The sequence below is a fragment of the Alexandromys fortis genome, unplaced genomic scaffold (genome assembly GCF_014885135.2).
Source record: "Alexandromys fortis isolate MF-2015 unplaced genomic scaffold, M_Fortis_MF-2015_v1.1 scaffold_210, whole genome shotgun sequence".
Lineage (NCBI taxonomy): Eukaryota > Metazoa > Chordata > Mammalia > Rodentia > Cricetidae > Alexandromys > Alexandromys fortis.
In genome coordinates, this window is record NW_026068101.1 from 994,033 (window position 1) to 1,005,186 (window position 11,154).

General features: G+C 41.6%; 1 protein-coding gene across 2 annotated transcripts in view; it reads left to right on the top strand.

Annotated features, from left to right (window-relative positions):
- The window catches only part of Sptbn1 (spectrin beta, non-erythrocytic 1), a 164,847-nt gene extending 162,359 nt beyond the window's left edge, over positions 1–2,488 (top strand). For both annotated transcript variants that reach the window (XM_050123877.1, XM_050123878.1), the window contains 2 exons: positions 479–521; positions 1,169–2,488. In XM_050123877.1, the coding sequence (XP_049979834.1) occupies positions 479–521; positions 1,169–1,387 (262 nt within the window). In that variant the 3' untranslated portion in view covers positions 1,388–2,488. The remainder of the gene's footprint in view (positions 1–478; positions 522–1,168) is intronic.
- The last annotated feature ends 8,666 nt before the right edge of the window (positions 2,489–11,154 follow it).

Here is an 11,154-nt window from a genome sequence, read left to right on the forward strand (position 1 = left end):
CCAAGGATGGCACTGGGGGGTTATGGTTGGAGTTGGCATGGCAACAGAGACTTTGGACCATAGAGACAGACATATTATCACAAGAGTTCCAAATAGTCAGACCCCTTAACTGTTTTTGAAGAGTTATCTCTTGAATTCCTTTTTGATCATCAATCAAGAATCCAAGTGGTATTTGCCATAACAAGGCAAGCTTTCTTGTGGTTGGGGCTTTTTTGTTTTTTTCTGTTGGATTAAAGGAACAGCTTGTCTGTGTGTATTGGGTTGGTCTGCTGAATACATGACTAATGCAGGGGCTGTCTCTGCGCCTGCGCAGACGACAGTCGATGGTGCATGTAGCTCTGTTGGTGTTCCTGAGGTCAGTCCCAAGGCCTGCTTATAGCTCACACTAGATAAGGGATTTTTTTAAATTTTTTTTTAACTTTCTAACATAAAATGATTACCTACACAATTGTAAAATATTATTTTCTTGAAATTACAGACTAAATGATGGCAACGAGTACCTCTTCCAAGCCAAAGATGACGTGAGTTACCGCTTAGTTCCGTTTTCCCGGATACTCTAGAGCGTGGGAGTGTTTGTGGGACATCTCTCTGGTCTCCATAGTCACAACACTGGGCCCAAAAGCAGTAAATGTCACCTTGCTGGCCCTCACCAAGGAAGGAAAGCTAGTGCAGCATTCACCAGATCCTCCAGAGCCTCGGAGCAAAGAGGCTGCTGCTCCTTGAGGGGCAAGGCACAGTGAGGGTCGCAGGACAGGGTGCGCGTCCTGATGCCGCGTCAGAAGCCTCTGCACTGTGCTCCATTACTGGAAACTGCCCCAGCTTGGAGAAGAGAGGATTACCTCAGTGATGACAACATGTGCAGCGTTTAAGTTTCAAGTGGTTTTTGTTCTGTTTTCGGGGCGGTCGGGAGAGTACTTTCTAGGGTGAGAATGGTATCTTGCAGCCTGAGACTAGTCTTCTAGCTCCCGTAGGTGTGTAGACTAAACCCCAGAGTGGCCTGTGGGTGCCATAGCCCTGAGCTCATCTGTGAAGCCGAGCTGCAGCCATCTCCACTCCTCAGTGATGCCCTTATGACAGTGAACCTCGTTAGAGGCGCTGCTCGCAGAGACCCAAACATCGCGTGCTCACCCATCGTAACCAGCTCTAACCTGTGTCTCTTCCCGTCTAGGAGGAAATGAACACATGGATCCAGGCCATCTCCTCCGCCATCTCCTCCGACAAACACGACCTGTCTGCCAGCACCCAGAGTACGCCAGCATCCAGCCGGGCGCAGACCTTACCCACCAGCGTTGTCACCATCACCAGCGAGTCTAGTCCCGGCAAGAGGGAGAAGGACAAAGAGAAAGACAAAGAGAAGCGGTTCAGCCTTTTTGGCAAAAAGAAGTGAACTTCCCTCTCGTCCTGCCCTTCTCTGACCTTTTCAGTGAGAGTCCAGCATGCAAGCTCAGACCAACCCATTACTCTGTGCCTAATGTTCCTCCATGTAGTTGATTTTTTTCCCTTCTTTTTTTAAAAATAAATTTTTTAATTTATAGAGTATTCCTGAGGGTGGGGGAAACATACCTAAACACTTAATCTCCAAGTTAACAAAAGTTTGAGGTGCAGAGGGAAGGCCAGATTTTTTTAATGAAATTATATAGATTAGATCTCAATATTTAAGCTGTTCCTCAATTTTGTGAGGCTGTGTTGGAAATAACCCGCCTCTGATGCTGTTGGTTTGCAAAGCAGCGGTGCTTACACAATATTCCCTGTGCTCTCCAGAGACGATGGACTGATTTCCTGACACTATTCTCCGTTCACTTCAGTGGTTACCCTGAGTCTTGACTATTCCAAGTGCCCACGCTGGGTCTAATCTTTACTAAACAGATTGTGTATCGTGGTCTCTCGCTGCAGCCATAGTACAGCTCCATGGAAACCTCCAGGCCAAACAGTTCGTGTCTGGCATCACTTACTAACAACATGACATGCGGCTCTCCTGCAGCAGTTGCTGTGACCGTTCAGAATGTCGGTATACAAGAAGGAATAGAAAACTGATAAGGTTTTAAATAATCTGTAATTTCAGTCTTTTTTTTCTGAAATACATTATATTGTATGTTTGAGATAATTCTAGTACAAAGTATAATAAAACTAGATGTATAATAAACCCTTTAAATCACTGGTAAGCGTATAAGTGGAACTGAAGCATTTATTGGACAAAGTAATGTTACTCTAATGGTTACTTGCTTGTGCGTGGCCACACTGTTATAATTTGCTTCATTACCTTGCGATTTGATACATAGTGTGCATTTCTCTGTCACTGTAACTATTGTAATGACAAGTTTTCATCTTACTGCACAATCAAAATGGCATTGATAAGAATGAATTCCAGAGTCTGAGCCTGGATAGGGAGTGGTTGCTCAGGCCTGGTGCTCCATCGTACGACCTGTCCCTCTCAACTTTTGCCCTATCTGTTAAATATATGCTATGTCATTAAATGCTTTTAAATCTAGCCTGTTGACTAACGGGTGTTTTTCCTCTCCTGTGCATGCGTGCCTATTAGAGAAATTGCAAGGGAAGAAAGAGCGAACAGAAAGCATTATATCACGAACCTGGTTTCCTCTGTCACACTTCAGGGGTGTGTGTGTGTGTGTGTCACACCTGGCTTTGAAAGCCATAGCAAATGAAGAATGAATAGGGTGTTGAGTGATGACACACACAAATAATATGTTTCACAGCTTGCTGTAGCCTCGGGCCCTGACAATAGGGATAGGTAAGCGTTCTCTGAAGACGAGCAAGGGATAATGAGTATTTTACTTTTGTTCTGATCAAGGTCAAGTATCAGCAAAAAGCGCTAGGCAAAGGACTCGTTCTGCACTCAAGACCGATGCTCTTTGCTGGGCCCTGGGGTGTTGTGTACCTGTCCCCAGACATCATGGAGGGTGGATATGATGGGGCCACAAGAAGCAACTGGGCTTGAAAGTTTCCATTTGGCCTTCACTTGTCCCTTCAAATATTTGCCACACTTTGGAGACGCATTGTCTCAAGTGGGAATGGAGGCAGTGGGATGCTAGTTGCTTCCTGCAACTGAGTCTACAGAGAAGGCATTTTATATCACAGAAACACAGGGACTTTCTCTATGGGGCACCTGGGTAGGGTGGAACCTGGGAGAGTTCCACAAAGCCCTGAGCCTGTCTTAGCTAACAGCACATCCCCCAGAAGCGTCTACATAAGAGTGCAGGGGCCTTTTAGATTGTTTTAGTGAATTGTTTCCATTGTTCTTCAAGCTTAATTTTCTTTTTTCTTTTTAATATTTATTATGTATACAATATTCTGTCTGCATGTATGCCTGCAGGCCAGAAGAGGGCACCAGACCTCATTACAGATGGTTGTGAGCCACCATGTGGTTGCTGGTAATTGAACTCAGAACCTTTGGAAGAGCAGGCAATGCTCTTAACCTCTGAGCCATCTCTCCAGCCCTCAAGCTTAATTTTCTAAGGAAAATCATTGCTCAGTGTTTTCATCTCCCATCCAAGGTCTTCATCTAAGGCAGAGGTTCTCAACCTGTGGCTCACAACCCCTTTGGGAGTTGCATATCAGACATCCTACATATCAGATGTTTGCATTATAATTCATAGCAGTAGCTAAGTTACAGTTATAAAGTAGCAATGAGATAATTTGATGATTGGGGTCACCACAACATGAAGAACTCTACTAAAGGGCCGCAGCACTACGAAGGTTGAGAGTCGCTGCCTCCGTTCTAATGGAACTGTCTGCCCGCTTCATGAAGATGGCACAGAATGTGTTTTGAAGTCAATACTTGGTGTACAAATCAGGTGCTTTCTTGCTGCCAGCTGTTAAACATGCCTGTAACATCTTGTGGTTTGTAGGGCCTTGTTCCCTCGCATGTGATTAGCTTAGTTTACACCTTACCTGCTGCTCCTTGAGGAGAAAACATGGACTTTGAGTCCGGGATGGTTAAACTCTGGGATTTCCCTGCCAGCTCCATGACAAGGAACCCCCATTCCCTCTGCCAAGTACCTGCTGTGTGCCAGACACTCCAGGAAGCAGTGCTCAGGAATGGGGTGATACTTTGTTTGTGCTCTAACTAATAAAGCTTGCCTGAAGATCAGAGGGTGGAGCTAGCCACTAGTTAACCATAGAAATCTGGAGGTCTGTACAGACAGACAGGAAGTGATATGGCTGGGCAGAGAAAGGAGTATAAGTTGGGGGAGTGTTTGGGAATATTTCTTAAAATAAGCCTCTCCACCGACGCAATTAATTCCAATCAGATCAAATTAGACCAAATAAAAGATGCCCATGTTTAATAAATGCAGCCTTCCCGGGTGGCCCAAGAAAACATGGCAAGGGGAAGAGAGCAGGGGAGACCACGCAAAACCCAGAGACCACGTGTGTGTTCCTTTTCTGGGCGGCAGCCTAAATAGCCTATGGGAATGGTCCTGACCCTCCCTGGGGAGGGGTCGCTTCTTGGTGGGCTTTCCTGGAGGTGGAGTCTGGACCAAGGCAACTCCCAGGGGAGGAGGTTTGAAATGAAGCTTCCTGCTCCATTCCTGCCCCAATGGCACTCCAAGGATTGGTGCCAGGGGCTGGGGTGATGCTTCTACCCCAAACATCCCAGACTTCTTGGATATAGAGGTGTCAGGGGGCTGGGGTCTCATAACTAAACATTGGGAGGAGTTAGCAAGGTAAGAGTTTGTTATGGCTTGCTTCTTTGACTCTGTTCTTTCAGCATTTACCCTGATATCTGGCTCTGGGTTTTTATTATTAAGACCAATTAGATTTGTGCTACAACTGGTGCCCAACTTTAAGGCATGAATTCACAAGAAAAGCTGCTTGCCTGTGGCTTTGCAGCCTCTGGCACATGCGGGAGCCGCACACAGGAGCTCCTGCTGGGGTCACTGCCCAAGCCTCTGAGTAAGTTTGGGCTGTTCCCGTTGCACCCTCTACAACAGTCTCCAGCTGCTACCCAAACTCCAGAAGCACCTGGGCTCTAAACACCACAGGACTTGCCCACCCTAGACCGCCTGGCTCTGCCTTCAGGCAGCTCACACCATCCATGTGCTTCTTCTTCCACACAACCCCCTGTGCATCTTACAGACTGCTGGCTCTCTCTCCCCCATGGGTTGCAGGCTGCCCTACACCCCTTCTCCTCGGGCCACCACTCTCAGCTTGCTACGTGTTAGCAGCTGCAGCTGTTCTCGGCCAGGCTCTGCATTGTCTGTGCTCTCCTCTTAGACACGCTGTGCCTCACATTTCACCGTCATTGGTGGCAGCCTTGGCGAGATAATTGGGAATTCTTTAAGGGAGGAATTAGTTAAAAGAGAGAGTTTTTCCCCCACACTAAAAATGGGAAACACTATTATGATGGAGAAAGTTAGGTCTCTATATGATCACAGCATAGCTGGTTTAAATTTGGAACAATTAAATGAGGGGATAATCAATTTACCTGAGATTGACATAATGTTAATTACCATTTTGATAATATTTATTACAGATTTCATAATTCTTGGTTTATTTCTAAAAAAGTTGATTGATATGAGTGCTAAGGTACAGGTCTTAGAAAAAACTTATTAAAACAGATCACAGAGATAGTCAGATCCAGACAGAGGGATTTAAAGGAGAACGAATTTCAGCATTGCATTATAAGATTAGAGAGGAACAGCCTAAGGTTTTCAAACAACTTTAATTTATCCAGTAACCTTACAGAAACAGCTGACAAATGATAAATATCCCAAGGCTGTGAGGAGTTGATTGGACTCCCGTGGAGATGTCAGATTTAAGGAGATTCAAGGAAGCAAGAATCTCCTATGGCATGCATTTGCCTTTTGTGAAGCAGATGTTTACCTTATGGTAAACTTGTAACAGAATTATCCCACAAGACTGGAAAGACATGGTTATATCAGTTTTGGAACCTGGTCCTCAATTACAATGGAGGACCAGGTGGAAAGATGAAGCTAATACCATTGAACAATGAACTAGGACTAGAGGTGTGGAAGTCTCCCAAGACCAATTTCTTGGAGATTATGCTAATGTAGCAAAATAATCTCTATATGATGGCCACACCCTAACTTTATGCTGAACATCATCTTTGAATGCTTGGGAGAGAACTGAAGAAGGAGGAAAGAAAACTTAGTCATTTACCAAAGTTATACAAGGCCCAAAGGAAACCTTCATTGATTTCTTACAAAGATTATCTTCAACAGTAAATTCAAATGATACTAAATTAAAAATCTAGACAAATAATAATTGAATTTCTGGATTTTGAAAATACTAATGCATAATGCAAAAGGTTAATTAGACCATTAAAGACAAGATCAACACTCTTGGAGGATTGGATCTGACATACAATCAATATTGACTCTCATAACCAAGGTGATACTTGGATAGGAGAGGTGATTTCCAGAAATCTGAAGAAAACACAAAATGTCAAGTGTTTCAATTATGGCAAACATGGCCACCTAAAAAGGGAGTGTAGGTAGGGTATTCCTAGAAACAATGTTATTTTTTTCTAAGAATAATCCAAATAGAACACCCTTTCCTTCTGGAGTATGCAGAAAGTGTGGCAAAGGTTGATATTGGACCAATGAATGTAGATCAACAGGGGACAGATAAGGTAACCCTTTGAAATGCCTTGAGGGGCCTCTTACAGATCTCCATGTCAAATATAAAGATTTGATTTGAACAAGAGAGACCTCTTGATTAGAAGAGGAGATAGTTCATCATTGTGGCGGTTTGGATTAATGAAGACCAATAATAATAGGTATTTGAACAAGTTTAATGACAAAACCAGACTCACGAAACCAAGGTTCCAGTGGAGTACCCGGAGCAGGAAGGAAGGGGCGCACAGCGTCTGTGCGCACAATTTATCAGTAAACATATGCCCGAGGGCAGCCCGCCCCAAGGGGAGGGCTTATCCCTACATCTCCCTCTTTTTGTCTAAATAAGACAGAACTAACCCAAATACAACTATAAACAATAATAATAAATAAAAGATATAACAAACAATATTGAGAACGAAAGTTTTACCAAACATTCTATCTCAAGGAGTCTAAATAATGTAGAAAGTAATTACAATTATATAATCTTCAACTCCGTCAAAGATCTGAGAAGGGAATAAATATTACTTAACAAATGAGAGATATCCAAAACGTGCCATAAATGACAGAGACAACAGACTACCTGGGCAATCACCCAAATTCTCGTTCGCAATGTTGAGTCAACCAACTTTGGCTAAGGCCTAGCATGACTGACATACCATTATCAAATGCAAGGAATTTTCTTAGAATTATCCTACCCTGTCTTGGCAAGATAAGAAAATCCTGTTTCATATCTTTGTCAGTAGATGAGGTATGGGCTTTTCTTAACCCAAAGGCCAATTCTGCCAAGAAGACAAACTCCCAGTGGAGTGTCTTTGGTGCTCAACGTTCTCTCGGGAGTAGAGTGGTGTCGCCAGGAGTAATTGTGTCTCGGCACAGAATTCTAGGTTAGCTTAAAGGCCATTTTCTACAGCTCTTTAAAGAGGCTGAAGATTATACTATCTATACTAAATATAATCTCTATGTATCTAGAATACCTTATTAACCTAAAAATAAACATGAACAACATAAAATTCTCAATACCTATCTAACTTGAAGACAAAAAAAAATAAACAACTGTGCAATACATGAAGACAATGATCTTCATCTGTAAACAATGTCATTACATATCAAATGTAAACAATGTTATTACATAAATAGTATCAGAGGTAGAAATGTACATTGTGATATGGTAGATGTATCAATACAATATAAGTATACTCTTATACAAAAATAGAGGTAGGAACACTCACATTCAATATTCAATATGTCAATATACAGGAAACAGTACCAATACAATTTTCTAAAAACAGTAACTCACAAATACCAATCATCCCATCAAACCAGTTAACCCCCCTTTTTTTTTTTTTTAACATACCCCTAACTCCATAAAACATCTCCCCATCCCCTCAACCCCAAACCAACCACTAAAAGATGTCCCTAACCCTGAGGGCAAACTCTGTTGGGGGAGGGGACGCCGTCCTCTAAGATTGCTTCAAGCTGACATGGGGGCGATGTTCTCCTTAGGGGCTCCTGTGAAAGCAAATGATGGTAAAATTCCCAAATTAACCTTTGGCCTAAGAAAATTATAACTAGTCCCTGAGCGCTTTGAGAAGGTCCGGCCAGAGTGTCGTCAAAAAATGTGCACCATTCGAAATTGTCTTGTGCAGTTGGTACCAAAAAAAATTATTAGCACGTAGAAAAGAAAAAAAAAAAAAAAAAAATATATTCAATATATTCATGACGTCATAAAAACCAGGTTGAGTTGATGTTGTGGGGCCCCATCTTCATCCTGGAAACTTCAAAAATTACTGTAGGAAAATTTGTTGCTTGTTATGGGAAATTTAGACACTAACAACAAGGACATATACTGACATATAAAGAAAGACACAGATACGAGGAAAAGCAAAAACAAAAAACAAAAAACATATATACATAAATATATAAAAAATCAATACTTACGGTATGTATATAATGTTAGTTGATCCTTAGTAGGTCGTAACTATTATCCATCCATCAGTAATTAAATATTCAGGGTCCCTTAAAGTCTTTGAAGATCAATATTTTCCTGTGGAGATAAGAAAAGAACCCTGCCCCCAACCTATCTGTATTCCTTACCATCAGTATGCTCGCCAACCTTGTGAAAGAATTGTTATTTATCTTTTCCAAATGGCTTTTCTTCTTCATACCGAACCTTTATTAGTTTTGTCGGTATCCACAATTGTTCCTCACCTGTGGAGATAAGAGCAAAACCCCTTCCCCAACGCAGCACATCTCCTGGTTTCCATTGTGAGGTCAGCACATCCTTGAAATAAACTGGTTGATTTAGTTCAGTAGACTTTTCCATTATCCAATGTCTTTCTGCAGCCGTTGTCCCCTTCTCATTAGCGTTAAGAAAATTCAAGGTTAACAAAGCATTATGTAACCTATTTCTGGGGGTGTTTTCCACCCCTTTCTGTTTATTCAACATATCTTTTATAGTTCGATTTGATCTTTCTATGACTGCTTGACCTGTAGGATTGTATGGTATACCTGTAACATGCTTGATATTGTAATAGTCAAAAAACCGTTTCATTTTCCTAGAGGCATAAGCAGGACCATTGTCCGTCTTTATTTGTGTAGGTATACCCATGATAGCCATGACTTCTAATAAATGAGTGATTACTGAATCAGCTTTTTCTGAACTTAAAGCAGTTGCCCACTGAAAGCCTGAATAAGTGTCAATGGTGTGGTGAACATACTTCAATTTGCCAAATTCTGCAAAGTGGAACACATCCATCTGCCAGATTTCATTCCTATGGGTGCCCTTTGGATTAGCCCCTGCTGGCAGTGGCGTTTGGTTATAGAAAGAGCAAGTAGGGCATTTCTTTACAATCTCCTTAGCCTGTTGCCATGTAATAGAAAACTCTTTCTTCAAACCCTTGCTATTAACATGATGTTTTTTATGAAATTCAGAGGCTTGTAGCACACTACCAATCAATAACTGATCAATGTCTGCATTACCTTGTGCTAGAGGACCTGGCAGACCCGTATGGGATCGGATGTGTGTTATGTACATAGGGCAGAGCCTGTTCCTGATCAAATCTTGAACCTGGATAAACAATGAGGTTAGTTCTGTATCATCAGGTATAAATTCAGCAGTTTCAATATGTAAAATAACTCTTTCTGCGTATTGCGAATCAGTAACTATATTAATAGGTTCTCTAAAATCCCTTAGCACCATAAGAATGGCATATAATTCTGCCTTCTGGACAGAATCATAAGGACTTTGTTCCACCTTACCCAAGTCTTCCGATTTGTAACCTGCCTTCCCTGTTTTATTGGCATCAGTATAGAATGTACGGGCTCCAGTTATTGGAGCATCACGGACGATTCGAGGAAGGATCCATGAAGTTCTCTTTATGAAGTTAAGCCTCTTGCTTTTTGGATAATTGTTATTAATATCTCCCAAAAAACTAGCACAAGCTCTTTGCCATGGTTCATTATCTTCCCATAATTTCTTTAGTTCATCAGCAGTGAAAGGCACTATAATTTCTGCTGGGTCTATGCCTGCTAATTGACGAAGTCTCAGCTTTCCTTTTATAATTAACTCGGCGACTTTTTCCACATAAGTTTTCAGTTTTTTACTTGGTTTATGTGGTAAAAAGATCCATTCCAAGATAATATCATCTCTCTGCATTAAAATTCCTGTAGGAGAAATTTTGGATGGTAATATGACGAGAATACAATCGAGCTCTGGATTCACCCTGTCCACATGTGCCTGTTGTAATTTTTCCTCAATCATCGTCAGTTCCTTTTCTGCTTCAGCTGTTAATTCTCTGGGACTGTTTAAATCTTTATCACCTTCCAAGGTTTTGTTCAGATGAATTATTAGATCAGGTGTTATCCCAATAGTTGGTCGTAGACTGGAAATGTCTCCTAACAGTCTTTGAAAGTCATTAAGAGTCCGTAAGCGATCTCTCCTAATTTGTGCCTTTTGTGTCTTAATTTTTTGCAAACCTATTTTATAACCTAAATAATTAACAGAATCTCCCTTCTGTATCTTCTCAGGAGCAATTTGCAATCCCCATTTAGGTAAAAGTATCTTTATTTCTTCAAACAGTCTGTTCAAGGTATCCATGTTTGAATCGGATAACAAGATGTCGTCCATGTAGTGGAATATTATAGATTCAGGAAACTTCTTGCGTACTATTTGCAATGGTTGGTTCACAAAATATTGGCACAAGGAGGGGCTATTTAACATACCCTGGGGGAGGACGGCCCAGTGGTATCTCTTGGAAGGTTGAGAATTGTTGTAAGTAGGCACCGTGAAGGCAAATTTTTCTCTATCTTCTTTTTGTAAAGGTATGGTGAAAAAACAATCCTTTAAATCAATAACTATAAGAGGCCATCCTTTTGGTAATAAAGAGGGCAAAGGGATTCCAGATTGCAGAGGACCCATAGGTTGAATAACTTTGTTGATAGCTCTGAGATCTGTCACCATTCTCCATTTACCTGATTTTTTCTTAACCACAAATACAGGAGAATTCCAAGGACTGGTAGATTCCTCTATATGTCCAGCATCTAATTGCTCTTGTACCAG